Genomic DNA, 21,240 nt, shown 5'->3' on the forward strand with positions numbered 1-21,240 from the left:
GTGTGTTTGTGTGTGTGTGTTTGTGTGTGTGTGTGTATGTGTGTGTGTGTGTGTGTGTTTGTGTGTGTATGTGTGTGTGTGTGTGTGTGTGTGTGTATGTGTGTGTGTGTTTGTGTGTGTATGTGTGTCTCTAGGGTCTCTCACTAGCCTAGAACATGCTTGGATGGCTGGCCTGTGACCTCTAGAGACCCGAGGGTTCCCAGCTCCCCTCCCCACACCACCCACCAGTGGGATTACGAGCACACACTAGCACACCCAGGGCCGGAAGTCAGGTCCTCAGCATTATAAGACAAAGCATTTTACTAACTGAGCCATCTCCCAATCTGAGGAAGACCTTTTCATTGTATTTTTACTTATATATTGTTGGGGTTTTTGGGGGGGGTTAGAAGGGACCATGTGCCATAATTTGCATGAGGAAGTCAGAAGGCAGCCTGTGGGAGTTGGTTTTCTCCCACCCTCATGTGCATCCCAGGCACAGAACTCAGGTTGTCAGATCGTCACTGGCAGGCAACTTTACCCACTGAATCATCTCACTGGCTCATTTGAGAAAACCCTTTTCAGGTCCTGGGTTGATAGGATGGACCCTGCATGTACTAAGAATGAACTCACAATGCACAAGGCCCTAGCTAGCTTTCTTTCTCCAGTACCTCAACAGACTGCGAGACGACGGAAAGACAGAGTTCACAAAAGCTTACAAAATTGTTTCACCTGACTGAACCTGCCTCTGATAAGAAACAAATGACAAAGGGGAGAAGCGCTGACCTGGCATACTGCCCTCTGGTTATCTGAAATGTCTGACCTATGGAGTAATAAACACGGCTGTTGAGCATTTTGGTCCAGGGGTGTGAGTGGGGGTACCTCCTGGAGATAGGGGATGATTCAGTAGGGCTGGGGATGCGGCTCAGTTGGTAGAGGAGTCGCTTGGCATACGTGAAGCCCAAAATTGGGTCCCCGACACTTTGTCCACCAGGCATGATGGCACACATGTGTAATCCGAGCGGGAGGGTCAGAGGTTTAAGGCCAGCCTCTGCCACATACTAAACTTAGGATACTATCTCAAAAAGAAATAATAACTCAGAGGACTAATGGGTTTCGATGACGCTCACGAGGACACCCTTGGTGTTCACCGGTACCCGCTACCCACCCCAGCTCCCGCCCCCAGTGCTTACTTTGCGGTCCTTCGTGATGGCCCAGACCACACTGACGCCCGCGGAGACGTGCATGATACCGTTTTCAGATCCAGGAGGCTCCACCATGGACCAGTAACTTCCTGCCAGTCCCCAAAGAAACCCAGGCGGTCTCCATCAGCCAAGATTCTGGAGAGCAGGCACCCCGCTTCCTATCATGGGGCTGGCTACCTTTTGGGTTGTTCCTGCAGACTCCTTCTCTGACCAGAGCCTGTCCCTCCCAGAGGGTGGCCCATATAAGGTCGTGGGGCCCACAGCTGATCTGGACCACCTCCCCTGGGGTTTCCACGAGAGACCAGGAGGAGCCTTCTGGGTTGGGGTGGCTGACATCCTCTCGGTACCACACCTAGAAGGGGGAAGAAAGCATGGTATTCGCATCAGCAAATCTGACTCTCTTTCACACATGGGCGTCTCTGACACATTCCCACGTCTTCACTGTGTAGACCTCTCTTTGCACTCACATCTTGGTGAGAAAATGCCTGGATTTTGGCCGCCCTAGGGAGACAGACCTATTCACTTCATCTGTCTGTGAGAACTAAGAGCAGACTCCAGTGTCAGCATGAGGTGCTCAGCAGCCCTCTGGCCGGCCATGAAACCTGCGCCTCCTGGTGGCAATGTGCTGCCAGGACACGGGTCAACAAGGGAAGGCAGGGTCTTGGTGGTTTAAGTGGGGAAAAACCCAATGTCTAAATGTCCACTCTTTTGCTCTGTAACCTGAATAGTTTCACTTTAACAACAGAATCTCTTTCCCCACATCTTTGCCGTTTGTTGTCCATTTTCTTCCTGATGACAGCCATTCTGACTCTGGTGAGATGGAATCTCAAGGTAGTCTGTGTGTGTGTGTGCATGTGTGTTGGTGCGTGTGTGTTCATGTTCGTGTCTGTGCCTGATCGTGCACACAAACAGCCTACAGAATGGGTTTCGCAGCTGGGATTGACAGCACATACCTATGCATTTCAGGTAGAGGCGGTTAGGGAAGGACGGTTCCAGTGAGCCATCTTCAAACTACAGACCTGGACGTCTCGGGTCTTGCCAACCTACCCTTGTGATGGGCCCTGCCTACCAACCGGGCAGCTTCGGGGATAAACCTTTCCTTTCTGGAGCACGGGGGCCTGGGGCAGCTCTTCTGGATCCCAACAGTGGTACTGGGTGATGCTGGCTCGCAGCTCAGGGAGCACAAATGCAGCTCCGCGGCCCCTCCCCTCTCTCATCATCTGGGCTGCCTTCACCCTGCTAAGATCCCGTCCACCACAGTCCAGCAAGGCTGAGAGGAAGTGACTGTGGTTAACCCACACCTGAGCCAGCATGACCCCAGCCAAAGGGAAGCCCGCTAAAATAATCCACTTAGATTGTTCCAAAGTCAGTGGAGATTTGGTTAATGCAGGAATTACTGAACAATCAATCATAAAATAAGAGCTAAAACCACGCGGAAGGCATCAGACCCCTCCCTACACTTGGGACCATCTTTGTTCCGGTTGCCACCTAAGCTTGGCTAGTTTTTAAACAAATTCTCTAGAAAAAGATTTCTCCCTAAATATGTATCTATCCATCATTTACCCATTTACATACCTACCACCCACTCATCCATTCATCCATTCACCCACCCACCCACCCACCCATCCATCCATCATTCATATACCCACCACCACCATCTAGACACACACCATCAGTCTATCCACACGTCAGCCATCCATCCACCGGCACACCCACAATGCTCCTAGGAAATGGAAGAAGGAGCTGGCAAGGGGCTCAGACTCTGTTCAAGGAGACAACATTGGTAGCATCTGAGCCTGAAGTGGCCTAGGAGGACGGGCAGGTCCCAAGGCTTCTAGGGCAGGTACTGTGGAGAGTCTGGTATCTCTCTGCCCACCCAGGAAGTCCCGTTTCCAGGGACAGGAGGCAATTAGCTCTCTTCCTCCACCTTGGAGAACCCCTTCACCATTCCAGCCTGTGCTCCTTCACCATACAAAATCTTGGGCAAGATGGTGGTGGTGAAGGAGGAGGAATTGGTGGTGATGGAGGAGGAGGAGGAGGAAGAGGAGGAGGAGGAGGAAGTGGTGGTTGTGGTGGAGGAGGAGGGGAGGAGGAGAAGAAGGAGGAGAAGGAGGAGGAAGTGGTGGTTGTGGTGGAGGAGGAAGAGGAGGAGGAGGTGGTGGTAGTGGTAGTGGTATAGACTTACCTTTCCCTGCAGGGATACAGCCCACACTGACAGGCGGCCGACTGGTTCCTCTGTGATCTCCCACCCCCCAACAGACAGGTCATTGAAGGGATCAGGGAGTTCCTTGGGGTCATCCTTTGAGGGGATCTGAAACAAAGGAGTGACAAGCAATGACTGTCACTACCTGGTGGCCCGTACTGCGCCACTCTCCCTCCCCTGCCTGGTTTTCCTCCAGTCCTTCCACACTCAGCAAGGCCCACGCTGTCTGGCTTCAAGAAGGCACCCACAGACTGCAGTGTATCTCTATCCTGTGTATCTCTGTTCTGTCCCCTTCATCAGACCCCGGCCTGAGCCACTGCTTTTGAGTAGGGTCATGGGGACAATACTAAGCAGAGGAGGGGAAGCCTAAGGACAACTTCTGTGCTAACTTTGGTCCCTATGTGGCCATCTCCCAAATGAGGGGACTTGTGGGGCTGGCTACAAGGCTCTGTGACAGCAAACAAGTTAAAGGCAAGGTCCCAGGGTGGGTATGGTGTACCCTTTGGCCCTGGCCGATAAGGATGCCTATCCTTGTGGGCCTCCTATCAAGGACCCCCCCACGTCCCACCCCATGCCCCACCCCCTTCTCCGGCCCCCTGCTCCGCCCCCACGTCATATTTAGGCACAAAGACCTTGGCCCAGGAGTCCCGGGATTTGTATCGCCTATACCGGATCCATTTCCTCCTTCGCACACATGAATTCCATTTCTTGTCTCTAGTGTAGGTGGCAGGAAAGTCCATAGCGTATGTCCACCCCTGAAATAGTGAAAGGTGGGAGCATCATTTGTCTTGGTGGAAAGGAGGTAGACTCTGAAGAGCTGGGAAGGTGGAGAATGAGGGAGGGAGGAGGTGGGAAGTATGGTATTCAATCCCGGAGCAGGCGGAGGTTGGACACCAACGGGGAGGGTACAAGCTGAGCCCGACAGGCAGCCATGGAGGGTACTGAGTTCACCTACCCCTTTCTCGGTGGGCTCCCCTCCAAAATTCTCATCCACGTACCAGTCTGACTCCCATTCCCAGTGTGGCGAAGGCAGTGCTACCCCATCCAGCGGCCGATGCTGGAGCCCACTCACGTCACTCCATGGCCAGCGGTCGCTCGGCAGGAGCTTCTCACAGAAGCCTCCCATGGGGTTCCAACGCTGAGGCCAGGGGACACAGAGATGGCGTTAGGAGTGAGCCAGATGGGAGCAGACCCAGGAGGACAAAACCTCACCAGGCCTCAGCCTTCCACGAGCTCATCTCTGGGATGGCAGACAAGGAGAGGCCAATGTGGGATGCAGGGCCTAGGATGATAGTCTCCAGGAAAAGCCACAAGGCCCCCAGGATGGACCAACCACCCACCCACCACCACCACCACGGTGCTTAGAGGACACAGATAGGTGCTACCCATCCTGGGCTTCGGAGAGCCACAAAAGCTAACCCTCATGTGCACCTGGATAGCTTTCCAGGTCAAAGACACAACCAGGACTCCAGCTGCAAAGACCCTGGATACTGTAAAACTTGGATTGATTGATTGATTGATGGATTGATTTCAGTGTTGAAGTTTGAATCCAGAGCTTCATGCATGCCAGGCAGGTACTCTACCACTGAGCCATACCCCAGGCCCAAAACCTTAGATTTTTTTTTTTTTTTTTTTTTTTGGTTTTTCAAGACAGGGTTGCTCTGTGTAGCCCTAGCTGTCCTGGAACTCACTTTGTAGACCAGGCTGGCCTCGAACTCAGAAATCCGCCTGCCTCTGCCTCCCGAGGGCTGGGATTAAAGGCGTGTGCCACCAACGCTCAGCTAGAATTTTTTTTTTAAAAGACGGAGTTAATGTAGCTCAGGCTAGCCTTGAACCTACCACGTGGGTGACCTTGATCTTCTGATTATCTAGCCTCTGTCGTCCCCTGTGCTGAGATGATAAGTATGGAGTACTATGCTCACTCATCCCACATAGTTCTGGAAATTACGGAGGAACCACGAGTACTAGGCAAGCACTCTACCAACTGAGCTAAATCCCCAGTCTCTTCTTCCCCTCCCCCACAGTCCAAATCGGCCTTGAACACATGGCTCTCTGGTCTTGCCACAGAGGGATGTGCTAGCACTTCGAGGGCAACTCAGATCTTAACTGATGAAGTGGATTATGGGATGTAGGGGAGATCAGCACCCTAATTCACCCCTCAGCTCATTATAATTAATACTGCTGACCACCTTGGCAATTACACACACACACACACACACACACACACACACACAAAACACTACCTGATTCTCATAGGCCTCCTCTCGATGGCGGATGGGTACATCACTGGAGCACACATACAAGTAGACCTGGTTGTCGCCGGCGATGCCCCAGCAGCACTGGGTGGCCGCACTGACCCTCTTGAACTCCAATTGGACATCCTTGCAAAGCTCCCAGTACTGACCGGCCGTGGACAGGGTATACACTCTCCCAAAGAGGTCCACCGCCCACAGCACGGAGGTGGGCATGGCCGCAGTGCTGTGGCAAAGTCAAGGGATAAGAGAAGGTATCAATGTCATGGCCCCTGGACCAGGGACATCGTGAGAACCCTGTGTGGGGACGGGATCTCCACACACCACGGGACAAAATGAGGTCCTAAGCAAGCGGTCACCATAGCAACCAGAAGCAATGTGTGTTTTCCAGGGTAAGCTTCTTTTTTTTTTGCCTCTTCTTCACTCTCATTATGGGGATGCTGTTTTAATTTGAGACAAGGTCTCATGTACCCCAGGCTGGTCTCAAATTTTCTATGTAGCTAGGATAATCTTGATTTCTGACCCTCCTGCCCTCACTTCCCAAGAGCGGGGATGGATGTTATGGATGTGTGCTACCACACTCAAGTTTATGTGGCACAGCCTAGCATACAAGAGTGCTGGGTTCGATCCCCAGCATCCTACAGACTAGGTGTGGTGTGGCTCACGCCTGAAACTCAGCACTCAGGAGGTAGAGTTGAAGGCCCACCTAGGCTACATGAGAATTTGTCTAGAGTCTAGCCTGAGAATTGGAGCCTCTGGGAAAATAGGTAAGATTCTTTGGGGACCCCGAGGCCGTGCCAGGGAGCTCTCCTTTTGCCGTCTGCTGTAGGCACGGGGGCGCTCCAGAAGGCACTGACAGTGTGAGGAGGACTGGAGATGGAACAGAGCTGAAAATAGGGCCAACTGCCTCAGGCAGAACCAGCCGATTTGTTCCCCCGGAACCCAGGGAGTCACACAAAGGAGAGCTCAGACTGCAGAGGAAGCTGGGGCGGGCAAGGCCAAGTGTCAGGAAACATCCGGGACCTGAAGAAGAGAGAGACTCCAGAAGGGAGACTGGCCACCAGTGTGGTGTGACTTTAGTGGGGGATGGGGTGAGTCGGGTGTTCCCTCAGAACCAATGACCTCTTCAGCTACGGGGCCTCTCTCTTTCTCGTTAGCACACACACATGCACACACATACATTTTGGGGAAGGAGTAAGGAATCAGGATACTGCCTTTCTGGGATCATCTGAAAAGTCTCTCTGTCTAGAGTCCTTAGTTGGGCTCCAGTGACACTTGCTTCCTCTGGGCCAGGCCTGGAGACCCCTCTACTCCATTCACAGTGACTAAGAGTATTAGCATTCACAGTATCAGAGCTGCCAGACCTCCATTTCTTCTTTTCTTTATTGGTTTGGGTTTTTTTTTTTTTGGGGGGGGTCTTATTCTGAGACAGGGTCCCACGTAGCTCAAGGTGGCCTCAGAATCACTGTGTGGCAAAGGATGACCTTGAACTCCTAACTCTACCTCCCGAGCGATGGGCTTCCAGGCGGTGCTTCTAACCTCGCCAAAGGCAGCCATCCTCTCTGCCAATGGGAAAGGAATAGTGACCTGAGTGAGGCAACACAGACCCAGAACTTACTAAACACTGTCTGGCACCTGGCATGGTCTCTGGGACTGCCCCTGATGTCACCTAATCCCTGGGAACATAACCTTTAATTACTCATCTCATTATCTATCTATATGTTTGAGTCAAGGTCTCACTATAGAGTCTAGGCTGGCCTGGACCCCACAGTCTTTCTGCATTAGCCTCCCTGGTGCTGGGATTACAGGTTGTCTGCTGTCTCACCAGGCTCCTATCTCTGGAGGAGAAAAGTCAAGCCAGAGGTGGGTAACATTGCTTAGTAGGTAAAGGCCAGTTGCCACACAAGGAGGGAGACTTACTTGAGTTCAACCTTCAAAAACCACATACGGTAGAAGCGGAGAACCAACTCTACCAAGTTGTCCTCTGACTACTAGTATGTGCACACACAAACACAAACTATAAATACATTTTAAAAAGTAATTTTTTAACAAGAAAATAAGCCGGGTGGTGGTGTGTGCCTTTTAATCTCAGCACTCGGGAGGCAGAAGGCAGGCAGATATCTGAGCTCGAGGCCAGCCTGGTCTACTGAGTGAGTTCTAGGACAGCCAGGGCTACACAAAGAAACCCCGTCTTGAAAAAACAAACAAACAAACAAACAAACAACATCAGGCTTTAAACCTGAAACAAATGGCTGAGGTGCCTATTTAAGATATCAAAGCAACACTGGCTGCCAGGTTCTCCCAGCATGCCTCAGTCCCTCCGTATTACAAGACCCTCCTGGCTGGCATATCCCACCCTCTACCCTAAACTTTCCTATATAGTCCAACCATTTTGCTTGCCCGCCTGCCCTCTTTGTAACTTTGGGCCCTCCTGGCTGCTAAACCCAGTTCCCATTTCCTCTCTCCTTTCCCCTCATGGCTCAGGGTCTTGTCCACTCTGGAGTCTCCCAGATGTCTCTAGCTATGTTCTCTCACATACCCATAATAAACCTCCTCCACCATACCTAGGACAGGTCAGATTTTTTCCTTCTATTTCTTATTTTCATTCATCACGCGCCTGTAGTTCCAGCATGACCGGTGCAAAAATAGGAGGGATTGAAGGCCAGTGGAGGCTACATAGTAAGATTCCATCGCAATGTCTCTTCCAAAGCCAAGACACAGTTCAAGGTAAAAACAATCAATTAAGTCAAGCTGTGCCTGAAGGTTGAGCTCAAGAGGTAAAGATGGATTTGAAACACTTTCCTTCCAATAAATGACTAAGCAGTAATTTTCTTTCAGACATAATTGAGCCTTCTGGGCAGTTAGTGGAAGGAACGCTAGAGAGAAAGGGGGGTTTATGGGGTGTGTTTATAAACTCCCTTCCAAGTGGGGACTCGGGCATCAGGCACATGTGACCTAAAGGCCACCCAGGGTAAACATCTTGGCATTTAACCACAGCTCCTTTCTGCCTCCACAGGATGTCACACACCACTTCCTGTGAGATCACCATGCAACCTGACTTGGGTTACTGGGTCACAGGACTCTTGAAATTGGGTGTGTGGATCTTGTGATTCAGGGAATCTGAGATATCTTTGTTTCGCAGAAGCGAAGGGAGAGAGAGAGAACATATCCCATAGAAGCAATCTCTGCTTTACCATGAACCTCTGAAAACAAATGTAACGTGGCCCTTCCGTCATTGGGTTCAAAAGGCTCACCACCACAAAAGCCACCTGCTGTTCTGGGTCAGTTTATTCACAGATCCTTTCAGAGACCAAAAAATAGCCTGATGTAGGGGCCTGTGCCTGTAATCTCAGCACCTGTAAGGTCAAAGCAGGGTTGCTCCAAGTCCAGGCCAGACTGGCCTACGTAGTCAGCCCTTCTCTCAAAACAAAAACAAAAACCCACAAAGAGGTATGGGAAGATGGCTCAGTTGGTAAAGTGCTTGCATTGTAAGAAGGAGGACCCAAGTTTAACCCATGTTTTTTGTTGTTGTTTTTCTTTTTAAGTGAGTATGGGGGCATGGTCAGCTACATGGCTGATCGGGTGAAGATAGTGGCTGCGGAGCTGATCAACCTAAGTTCGGTCCCTGGGATCCACCTGATGGAAGGAGAGCACACATTCCAGCAAGCTGTCTTCTTATCTCCACCCATGAGCCACGCACGCATGCGTGTGCGCACACACGCAAAACACACACACTAAACTGTAAAAATACTTGTAAGTGAGCCACAATGGCACTTGCTTATAACCCTAGAGCTGAAGAGGTGGATGGATCCCTGGGGTTTCCTGGTTGGTTAGCCTAGCCTAATTAGTGGGCCCCGGGCTAGTGAGAAATCCCAGCTTTAAAAAAACAAAGTGGATGGTGCAGGTTGACCTCTGACTTCCACAGCCGCTTGTGCATCTGCACACACAAAGAAATTAAAAACAAAAACAACAGCAACAACAAGAAAACAGGGCTGGAGAAATGGCTCAGTGGTTAAGAGCACTGACTGCTCTTCCGAAGGTCCTGAATTCAAAATCCCAGCAACCACATGGTGGCTCACAACCATCTGTACAGCTACAGTGTACTCATATACATAAAAACAAACAAACAAACAAACAAACAAACAAAAAGCAGAGCAAGCAGTGGGCAGTAGATGCTCTTGAGGCCACAACACAGCACACAGAAGCCACAAAACGTTTACTTCTGCGGAATCTGTCTTCAGGCTGCAAGACTTCTTCTGGTTTTTCTATTACACCCTCACTCCTGTCTGATGTGCACTGGCTATTAAAGTTGTTTCCTGGCTGCCAAGCGCAGGGACCACTCCAAGGTGATGTTAGGGTTAAAAAAGAAGACAGGAAATATCAGAGCTTGTATGGGAGTGGGGGCCCTTCCTGGAGAGTAAATAGAGTCGGGCCCAGCCCCAGCCGGCAGGAAGCGACCTGGCTTTGATCCCAGTTCCTGCACTTGGGCGACAGGTGGGTCCCCTGCACTGTCACCAGGAGCATATGTCGGAGCTGTAGGGCTGTGACCATCTGCCTACACTAATCCTAAAGCAAGCAGATTTGCTCCCAACGTCAAGGGAGAAGAAAGGCTACAGACAGGCTCCTGGATGTTCCATTTCTCTAAAATCATGCAGGCTCGGCGATCGGCGTCTTCAAATCTCTGCAGTCCTAAGGCTGCAAAGGCTGCAATGGGGGTCATGCTATGAAGCGGGTTCACGAGCAGACATTTAGGGGTTCCAAAGCAGGGGTAGGGGTGGTGCCCTGTAGGTGTGCAGCAGAGAACACAAGTACAGTCCCCTCTCCCTCCCTCGATCGTCCCAGTTAACGCAGCCAATGGAGGAGAGGGATCGGAAAACTGGGAGCACCTCTGCTCTGTGCCACCCAAATAACATCGATCGGAGTCTCCACGGCCCTTGTCACCGATGTTACGGGGACATCGCGCCGCACTTACCTGTGCCCACGCCCGGTGGGGCGGGTTCCCAGCGGAGGCTTCTGTACTCCTCGGTTTTAGCTACAGTCCGGCCCTCCCCCGGCCTCAGGCTAGAGGGCGGGCCGGAAGCAATAATCAACTCAGCGTTGATCGGCCAGATTCGGAGTGACGCAACTGCCTGGAAGCTCACGATTGGCTGCTGCGCTCAGCCGCAATTTCTCCGGCTCGGGGTGGCGCGCGTGCGCACTCTCGAGGTCGCGCCGGGTCCCGCTAGCCAGCGGCGCTCTGTGCTAGTCGGGAGGAAAGGAGCGGGTTGCTACGTCCCCTCTCAGGACTCCGCGGGTCCCAGCGCGTCCTCACATGCCTGCTTCCTGCGCTCCAACCTTCTCCGGCACGTCCCTCCTTCTTGCCTGAAGCACTTCTCGTCTACACCGGCCTGCACCGCTCCCGAAGCGGAGTCAGGTTTTTTCAGGGTTGGATTTCTTTAGTTGACACAGGAGTCTGTTTTCCAGCCTTCATAAGAAAGGATAGTCGTCATTTCTAATTCTTCATTTCTTGTTTAAAGATTTATTTATTCTTATGTGCCTTGTGCAGTTTGCCTTCTTTTGCCTGCATTCATGTCCGTGTGACGTTGTCAGATCCCCTGGTACTGGAGTCACAGTTGTGAGCTCCCATGTGGATGCTGGGTATTGACACCGGGTCCCCGGGTTAGTGCTCTTAACTGCTGAGCCATCTCTCTAGCCTCTTATTAACTTTTTAGTTTTTAAAAAAATATTTATTTGTATGTGTGTTCCTGTGTGCACGTGCGCAATGCGCTAGGTGCAGAGATCAGAGGACAGCTTTCTAAAGTTGGTTTTTTTCCTACCACCGTGTGGGTCCCAGGGTTCGAACTCAGTACTTCAGGCTTCTCAGCCTTTACCTACTGAGCCACCTCACCGGTAAATTCTGTATTATTTTTTTTAATTAGTGTGTTTTAGATTTTGATTTGTTTATGTGTGAGAGTATAAGCAGATGTATGTGTTGTGTGTAGGGGTGTGTGTACCTGTATATAACCCACACAGGCCTGAAGAGGGCATCCACCGGGTGCTCTCTGCTGCTATTCTGCCTGTTCTGAGGCAAGGTTGCCTACTGTCTTCATTAGGCTGGAATCCAGCAACCCCCTGACACCCCCTGGTTTCTGCTCACCTTGGGGTTAAGGTTAAGTCATTTGCAGGGACACCTGGTGTGTTAAGAGGACGCTGGATCTGATTCTGGTCCTCACTGCAGAGCAGGTGTTCTTAATGTCTGAGCCATCTCTCCAGCCCCTCGTTAGTTTTAGGGGGTCTTTTTTTTTTCTCTCCTTACAACATTTATTTAGTGTATGTGTGTCTGTCTCTCTGTCTTTGGTCAGAGGACAACTTATTGGAATTGGTTGTCTAGTTCTATTGTGAAGCGAGAATCCATATTCAATTGAGTTCAGGTTTTCAGGTGAGTGTCTTTACCCTCTGAGCCATCTTGCTGACTTGCCTGGTTGGTTGGTTGGTTTGACACAGGGTCTCACTGAATTACTCAAGCTGGGATGGAATTCACGATGTAGCTCAGGTTAGCCTTGAACTTGCAACCTTCCTTCCTCAGCCTCCTGAGTGCCGAGATTCTAGGCTGTATCATGACACTTGATGTTTTGCTATATCTGGGGTGAAGGAAGGTGTGTGGTACGAGCATGCTGTTTGGTCTTTGCTTGCAGTGCTGGGGATCGAAGCGGGGCCTTGCCCGTGTTCTGTCACCTAGCTCTTCTCCCTTCTTAGCTTTTCTGTCTAATCAGGTTTGGGTCACTTGGCCATCACTGTGCATTGCCTAATGAAGAGTTCCAGAAATGGTTTAGAAAAAATACAGGGCTCACCAGCCTCTCCCAGAATTGACAGAGCCACTTTGCCTTCCCCACCAGGATGGGCTGGACTCTTGAAGTATGAGCCAAACTACAGCCTTCCGCTCTGGCCTCTAGATGGTCACACGCCCTTGTATATACGTGACAACACGCAAACCACACAGAACAAATAAAACTGAAATCAGAAGTGTGTCTGTCCCTCTCTCCTTGCCGGGGGTGGGGGGGGGGTGGGGGGGGGGGGAGGACACTGCCTACAGATGCTAGTTCATCAACGGATGTAAATGTAAGCAAGATGCCCTGAAGTGAAAAGGGAATTTTAGTTTTGTTGTTTTGAGACAGGATTTCAGTATGTAGCCTTGACTGTTCTGGAACTGGCTATGTAGACCAAGCCGATTCCAAGCTCAGAGATCTGCCTGCCTGTGCCTCGGGAGTATTTTTTTCCCCCTGAGACAGGGTTTCTCTGTGTAGCCCTGGCAGTCCTGGAACTCACTTCTCACTTTGTAGACCAGGCTGCCTCTGCCTCCCAAGTGCTGGGATTAAAGGCATGCACCACCACGCCCGGCTTGGTTCTTGTTTTTGTTTCCAATAATAATAATAATAACAACAACAACAATAATAATAATAATAATAATGCCACAAAACCTCTAGAATACAAACAGCAGTGGGCCATAGTCCCTTGTGGTGCCTAAGGAGCACAGGGACCTCCCGATCTCATTACAAAGCCCCTCAAGTGTGGCGAGGAAAGTACAGACGTTTACAGGTTCTAATCTGTATTAGCACAGCTGTTGTGTATTATAAAAGGAGCCAGGACACGTTTTGTAGAGCTAGGTATGGTGAGGTGGGAGGGATACCTCGGTGGGCCCATCCTCTGAGGCAGCCCTTCCCCTGAGGTATTGTATAGAATAGAGTTTATTTAGGGGCATGGGGTGGGAGTTGAGAAGGGAGGAGAGACAGGGAGAGGGAGAGAGGGGTCAGAGAGGGGAAAGAGGCAGAGAGAGTAAGAGAGCGAGGAAGCTGTCGTCAGGTAACTGCGGGCGGAGCCTAGAAGAAATGGGGCGGAGCCTAGAAATGGGGCGGAGCCTAGAAGAAATGGTAACCACAGCGATTTAAGCGAATTGGCCAAGAGATCTTCTCTCCGGGAGCTGAGAAGGTGCAGTGGGAAGAAGGAATGGATAAGAGAAGGCAGGGAAGATGGCGTGCAGCCCTAAGGGTCTGAGCTGGGCCAATAAAGAGGGCTAATGAAGTTAGGGGGGAACTGCTGTGGTCGGGTTAGGGATGGGAGGAGGAACCCCCAGGTTGATTACCTAACAAAAACTACTCTATAGGAGACAAAGGTTGCACTCCATAGCTGAGGTCCCCAGTGTACTTAGACGCACTAGTTACCATTCAGTTCTGTGAATTCACTTAGCTTGCTCTGGTGACAGCAGTTTGATTCTTTTTTTTTTTTTTTTTTTAAGTATCATTTAATGTATATGTAAGTACACTGTCGCTGTCTTCCGACACACCAGAAGATGGCATCAGATCCCATTACAGATGGTTGTGCGCCACCATGTGGTTGCTGGGAATTGAACTCAGGACCTGTGGAAGAGCAGTCAGTGCTCTTAACCATTGAGCCATCTCTCCAGCCCGAGGCACAATTTCTTATTCTGTACTTTGGACACCAGGCTAGCTGGCTTTGAGGATTCTACTCTGTCCACCACCCAGCTCTGTTAAGAGCCCTGAGATTACAGGCATGTGCTACTGTATCTGTATTTGTTTTAGTATCACTTCTAGAGATTCAAACTCAGTCCTCGTGATTAGGTGGTAGCAGAGGCTTTACCCACTGTGGTGGTTTAAATATGCTTAACCCAGGGAGTGGCACTATTAGGAGGCGTGGCCTTGTAGGAGGAGGTGCGTCACTGTGGGGGTGGGATTTTGAACTCCTCTTCCTAGCTGCCTGAAGATAGTTGGCTTCCTTTGGATGAAGATATAGAACTCTCAGTTCCTCCAGCGCCATGCCTGCCTGGATGCTGCCATACTTGCCACCATGATGATAATGGACTGAACCTCGGGACTTGTATGCCAGCCCCAATGAAATGTTATCCTTTATAAGAATGACCTTGGTCATGGTGTCTCTTTACAGCAATGGCAACCCTAACTAAGATACCTACTGAGCCATCTTCCTAACCCTCCACCTTAGTTTTTGAGCAAGAGTCTCTGACTGAACCTGTAACTCACCAACCCAGCTCTGCTGGCTGCCTGACAAGCTCTGGGGAGCCTCCCGTCACTGCCACCATTATACAAGGATTATAGGTCTCAGCCACCACACCAGATTTACAGTGATGCTGGGGATCTAAGCTCAGGTCCTCAGGCTTGCATGACAAGCCCAATCATCTCTTCAGCTTCCCGCACAAGATTTTACTTAGTCTCATTGACATAAATGGTGGGTTTTTTTTTTTTTTCCATCTTAAACTCCGACATAGGAATAGAGTTTCATTGCCTGCTGCAGGCAGGATGTACCCTCCAGGGACATAGATGAAACGCTTGCTTTCTGCCCTGCTGAGCCTCATACAGCAATTGTAGGCAGGCAGGACACTAGGATCTGTTCACCCAGCCAGCAGGTGAGTTTCCAAAACGCTCCATTCCGATGTTCCACACTTCCCAAGGCCAGACTTCAGATCAGCAAAGAAGCAGCCATTTTGTGTGTGTGTGTGTGTGTGAAAAAGAAAAGCTTAAAGAAAGTTGACGGACACATTGGAGAATAGAAGAGTGACAACTGGGTGAGATGTCAGTAAGATGCATGTGTCCAGACGTGGTCATTATGGCCGTTTGACTGTTCTTCCGGAGGTCATGAGTTCAAATCCCAGCAAACATATGGTGGCTCAAAACCATCTATAAGGAGAAACAACAACAACAACAACAAAAAAAAACCTATGGGCTGGTGGGGGTGGGGGTGAGTGGGGGGAGAGCAAGTGGGACCAGAGCAAGAAGCGGGGCGGGTGGGGGAAATAGCCTCCATGGGCTCACAGAGAGAGGTACTGTTAGGAGGTGTGGACTTGTTGGAGGAAGTGTGTCACTAAGGTGACTTTGAGGCGTCAGATGCTCAAACTAGGCCCAGGGTGGCTGTCACTTCCCCCTGCCTGCAGATCCAGATGTAGACCTCTCTGCTCCTTCTCCAGCACCATGTCTGCCTGTACGCTGCCACCTTTCCTGCCATGATGATAATGAACTAAACCTCTGAAACTCTAAGTCAGCCCCAATTAGTTATGTTTTCCTTTATAAGCGTTCCCATGGTCATGGTGTCTCTTCACAGCAATAGACACCCTAAGTAAGACAGGTCCCCAACTCATGGATTTGAATTCTGCGGCTGCCACAGTGCAGTGAGTCTTCATGCCCATGGTCATTGTCACACACTGGAGATCTGAAGCCAAAGGCTTGAGTGTCTCATTTGCCTGTATCCAGACCTTTGTCCTTATTCTAGGGACCGGATAGAACAAGCAGCTGAGAGAGCGAGGGTCTTGCTTTTACTACACTCTACCCTGGGAAATAACTGCTGCTCTAGGTTCCTAACAGCACTCTGAAAAAAAGCCTGTGTGTGCATATATGAGTGCAGTGTATGCATGTGTGGTGCAGTGTATGCATGTGTGGCAGGTATGTTTGTGTCTTCGAGTGCGTGCGTGTGTGTGTGTGTGTGTGTGTGTGTGTGTGTGTGTGTGTGTGTGTTTGCCATTAGGTATCTTCCTCAGATACTCTCTATACTGGCTGGTTGTGTGTGTCAACTTGACACAAGCTGGAGTGATCACAGAGAAAGGAGCCTCCCTTGAGGAAATGCCTCCATGAGATCCAGCTGCAAGACATTTTCTCAGTGAGTGATCAAGCGGGGAGGTCTCCTAGTGGGTGGGAGCATCCCTGGGCTGGTAGTCTTGGTTCTATAAGAGAGCAGGCTGAGCAAGCCAGGGGAAGCAAGCCAGTAAGTAACATCCCTCCATGGCCTCTGCATCAGCTCCTGCTTCCTGACCTGTTTGAGTTCCAGTCCTGACTCCTTTGGTGATGAAAAGCAATCTGGAAAGTGTAAGCTGAATAAACCCTTTCCTTGCCAACTTGCTTCTTGGTCCTGATGTTTGTGCGGGAATAGAAACCCTGACTCTTTCCTTCTTTCTTTCTTTCTTTTTGTTTTTTGTTTTTGTTTTTCGAGACAGGGTTTCTCTGTGTAGCCCTGGCTGTCCTGGAACTCACTCTGTAGACCAGGCTGGCCTCGAACTCAGAAATCCACCTGCCTCTGCCTCCCAAGTGCTGGGATTAAAAGTGTGAGCCACCAGGCCTGGCTGGCTCGCTCGCTCTTTCTCCTTTCTTTCTTTCTTTCTTTCTTTCTTTCTTTCTTTCTTTCTTTCTTTCTTTCTTTCTTTCTTTCTTTCTTTCTTTCTTCCCTCCCTCCCTCCCTCCCTCCCTCCCTCCCTCCTTCCTTCCTTCCTTCCTTCCTTCCTTCCTTCCTTCCTTTCTCTCATTCTCTCATTCTGAATCGGAATGTCACTGATTTAATGATACTATGTAGCTGGCTCAGGAATCCCCTAGTCTCTGGCTCCCAGTTCTTGGATCACAGTCCTGCATTTAGCTTTTTATGCAAGTGCCAGGGATCAAACTCAGGTCTTCAGGTTTGCACAGTAAGCACTTCACTGACTGAGCCATCTGTCTCCCCAGTCCCCTCTCTACAAGATTTTGAAGTATGGTTTCATGTAGCCCAAGGCATGGCCCAAACTTCAGTCCATGCTTGGGGATGGCTGTTAGCTTCTGATCCTTCTACCTCCACCTCCTGGGTGCAGGGCTGGGGACAGAGCCCTGGGCTTTTGCTTCCTCAGTGATACTCTGTCAATTACCAACAGAGCTAAATCTTTATCCCCAGGTAGGACTTAAATAAACTGTTGTTTTAAAAACAAAAATCCCAGAGGCTCAATTTTACCAGTAAAGACTTGGGAGCCAGATGTTGGTGTGAAAGCCACTAAGCTCAAAGAGGCAAAGAAAGCACCCAGCTGACCTCCCCATTCAGCCCATGTCCCAGAAGGAAGAAGGTCCGCCTCCGCCTCCTCCTCCATGTCTTAAATACCTTCGAATCAATGCCCCGCCCATCTACTTCCTTCCGTTCACGCCCTCTCAGCTGGTTGGTTGCTCCACCTCTTGACCTATCTTTGATGTTGTTAACAGAAAGCTCTTGGGTTAAAGATGTGCCCTAGGGCTGAGCCACACCACAACAAGATTTTTTTCCAGTTCACACTCTCGGGGTTCACAGTGTGATCAAATATCCTGCGACAACTGTATGAGTCTTAGGTGTACACACATGAGTATGCATGTGTATGGAAGCCAGAGATCAAGGCCAGGTGGCGTCTTCTTCTTCTTAACTCTCCCGCATGTGTGTTCAAGACAGGGTCTCTATCAACACAGAGCTCATTCAATGGCTGGACTAGCTGGCCAGCAAGTCCTCTTCCCACGTCACTCACACTGGGATTACAGGTGCATGGTGCGGCACCTGGCTTTTTGCCACCAGTGCCGGGGATCCTTGTACATGCGTGCACGGAGAGCACTTAACTGAGCCATCTCCCCAAACCTCACTTTTGTAGTATTTTCTATTAACATGAGAAATGTCAAAGGTCAAACTTTGGATAATGTGTTCTGTGTGTGGTGTTGGAGACTGCACATTCTAGGCAGGGGCTCTACCACTGAGCCACACCCCAGCCCTTCACTGGGGAATTCTAGGCAGGGGCTCTACCACTGAGCCACACCCCAGCCCTTCACTGGGGAATTCTAGGCAGGAGCTCTACCACTGAGCTACGCCCCCAGCCCTTCACTGGGGAATTCTAGGCAGGGGCTCTACCACTGAGCCACACCCCAGCCCCTCCCTGGGGGATTCTAGGCAGGGGCTCTACCACTGAGCCATGCCCCAGGCCCATGTGTTTGCTTAGTTGGTTAGATTGCTTGTTTTGTTTTTCTTAAGACAAAAATCTCAGATTGACAGAGGGATTACATTTGTGACAATTTTCCTACCGTGGCCTTCTGAGTACTAGAATTGCAGGAGCAAACAGGCCCAGCCCCTGTGTTGATTTTTTTTTTTTTTTTTTTTTTTTTTGTTAAGGTCCCTTGGCTTGTGGAGCTAGTAGGCTCATCCCCAGGGAGTTTTTCTAAAGAGGAAGGAAAGGAATGACTAAATAGAAACCTGAAGGCCAGGGGTGTTGACATTTGGATATAAAGTTCTCCCAAGAAGGCATATGTGTTGAGTGCATGTTCCCCAGAAGGTGGTGCTATTGAGAGATGGGCTCATATGGCATCAACTTCATATCTGGCCTCTTAGGAAGCAAACAAAACCCCTAAGCAATGCATGGTAGCACACATCTGTAATCTTAGCACGTGGGGAGGTTGAGGAAGAGGATCTTGAGTTAAGATCAACCCTAACCCTAACCCTAACCCTAACCCTAACCCTAACCCTAACCCTAACCCTGAGATCAATCTGGGCTTTTTTTTTTTCTTTTTTTTTAGTCTCTCTCTCTCTCTCTCTCTCTCTCTCTCTCTCCCTTTCTCCCTCTCTCTCATTTCTTGAGACAGGGTTTCTATGTGTAGCCCTGGCTGTCCTAGAACTCACTCTGTAGACCAGGCTGGCCTCTTGAACTCACAGAGATCCACCATCTAGTGCTGGGATTAAAGGCGTGTACCACCACTGCCAGGCTGTGACATAGTATCTTTTTTTTTTAAGATTTTATTTATTTATTTATTTATTTATTTAACGTATGTGCGTACACTGTCGCTGTCTTCAGACACACCAGAAGAGGGCGTCAGATCTCATTACAGATGGTTGTGAGCCACCATGTGGTTGCTGAATTGAACTCAGGATCTTTGGAAGAGCAGTCAGTGCTCTTAACCACTAAGCCATCTCTCCAGCCTCTACCATAGTGTCTTAAGAAGCAGAAGCCAGGGGCAGGTGAGATGGCTCAGTGGGTAAGAGCACCCGACTACTCTTCCAAAGGTCCAGAGTTCAAATCCCAGCAACCACATGGTGGCTCACAACCATCTGTAACAAGATCTGGCGCCCTCTTCTGGAGTGTCTGAAGACAGCTACAGTATACTTACATATAATAAATAAATAAATCTTAAAAAAAAAAAAAAAAGAAGCAGAAGCCACTAAGTAGACAGTAGGACCTGTTGAGGGTAATCAGGCTTCTGGGGACATGTTTTTGAAGGGTACACCTTGCCCTGGACGCTGCCTGTTTGCTGCTTCCTGACCCCCAGGATTTGAAGCAAGCTCATTCCTGCCACCATGATACCATGATACAGTGCCTTGCTTCGGGCCCGATGTGATACTGCCACAAACCTTGGACCAAAGCCACTTAACCAGTGAGCCAAAATAAAAATTTCCTCCTTTTAAGTTACTCTTCTCAGATGTTTGTCACAGAGACACAAAGTCCAAGTAACATAATGAACAACATGGAGTCAAGGCAGCCAAAGGTCAGATGTTAGGCAACACCTCAGAGTCCATCAGGAGCCATCCAGCAAGCATGACTGGGGGGCTTCTGCACCATCAGGTGCGACTTTGGCAGGATAAATGGTTACACAGTATATATGATCTTACGTTGGAGAACCCAAAGTTAAGGTCAAAGTCCCGGGTGGCTCTCCTCCGAGTCGAGTCGGCGCAATGGAATGGAAGCCCCTTTCTCTTGGGTCTTCCCTTTCTGTGACTTACTGTTTGGAGAGTGTCCCTGAGCACAGGTGCATGGCTTCCTCTGAAGAATGACCTTGTAGAGAGCTGCATAACTCAGCGCACACCCCTACCCTGGGCTTCCCACCCACATGATAACTAGGTGCTGTATTAATGTGACCAGTCAGCCCTTTCCACCAGAACCCTGAAAAGCCCTATACACCCTGCCCCCGGAACAGTAAAGTAGAACTTAGTGTCACTGGAAGTCATCCGAACCCTGCTTGCCACCTCTGCTCCCTCTGTCCTTGAAGGCCTGAGGGGCGGGGGGGGGGAGAAGGAAACCCGCAATCTTACCAAAAGTACAACAGAGAACAGAGAGCTCCCTACACCACTGCCTTATTTTTTCCAGGGATAGTCATTCATTAGCTGAGTGTGTAGTGGTTTTAACACGAAGTCTCCAGGGTCTTCAATAAGCCACTTACATTGAGACGGTGTGTGTGTGTGTGTGTGTGTGTGTGTGTGTCTTCGTGTTTGTGTGTATATGTGTGTGTGTCTGTATGTGTGTGGGTGGGTGCATGCACACTTGCGCATGTGTGTGCTTTGTATACTTACGTCTGCACATGTGTGTGTGTGTGTGGGGGATGTGCTAGAGAAGGTCAGAGGTCAACTTTAGATAGCTTACTCTGTTGCTCTCCACCTTACCTTTTGAGACCTTGAACTTGGAATTTGCCATTCTGCTAGCCTGGCAGACCCACAGGCCCCCAGAATCTTCTTGTTTCTGCTTTCCCAGAGCTGGGGTTACATGGACACATTGTCACAGTCATATTTTATGTGGGTATTGGGGATCCGAATTCAGGTCCTCCTGCTTGTGTGTCCCAGAGCCTGGATCAATGTTCTTTAAGCGAGACATAAACCCGTAGGCGCACAGGGAGAGCTAAGAATTCCTAGTGTTGCCTGGCAGTGGTGGCGCACACCTATAATCCCAGCACTTGGGAGGCAGAGGCAGGCAGATTTCTGAGTTCGAGGCTAGCCTGGTCTACAAAGTGAGTTCCAGGACAGCCAGGGCTACACAGAGAAACCCTGTCCAAAAAAAAAAAAAAAAAAAAAAAAAAAAAAATTCCTAGTGTCAGAG

The 21,240-nt window shown here is 49.9% G+C and overlaps 1 protein-coding gene across 4 annotated transcripts in view; it reads right to left on the reverse strand.

The window, feature by feature from the left end:
- Tecpr1 (tectonin beta-propeller repeat containing 1) overlaps window positions 1-10,729 on the reverse strand; it is a 29,174-nt gene extending 18,445 nt beyond the window's left edge. For 3 of the 4 annotated variants that reach the window (NM_027410.2, NM_001356993.1, NM_001356992.1), the window contains exons 1-7: window positions 10,609-10,729; window positions 5,628-5,862; window positions 4,340-4,522; window positions 4,017-4,139; window positions 3,367-3,492; window positions 1,359-1,533; window positions 1,170-1,270 (exon numbers count right to left, since the gene is read on the reverse strand). In NM_027410.2, coding sequence (NP_081686.1) covers window positions 1,170-1,270; window positions 1,359-1,533; window positions 3,367-3,492; window positions 4,017-4,139; window positions 4,340-4,522; window positions 5,628-5,852 — 933 coding nt within the window. In that variant the 5' untranslated portion in view covers window positions 5,853-5,862; window positions 10,609-10,729. The remainder of the gene's footprint in view (window positions 1-1,169; window positions 1,271-1,358; window positions 1,534-3,366; window positions 3,493-4,016; window positions 4,140-4,339; window positions 4,523-5,627; window positions 5,863-10,608) is intronic. The other variant, XM_006504864.4, reaches the window with a different exon arrangement.
- Window positions 10,730-21,240: the final 10,511 nt, after the last annotated feature.

The sequence above is a fragment of the Mus musculus genome, chromosome 5 (genome assembly GCF_000001635.26).
Source record: "Mus musculus strain C57BL/6J chromosome 5, GRCm38.p6 C57BL/6J".
NCBI classification, from domain to species: Eukaryota; Metazoa; Chordata; class Mammalia; order Rodentia; family Muridae; genus Mus; species Mus musculus.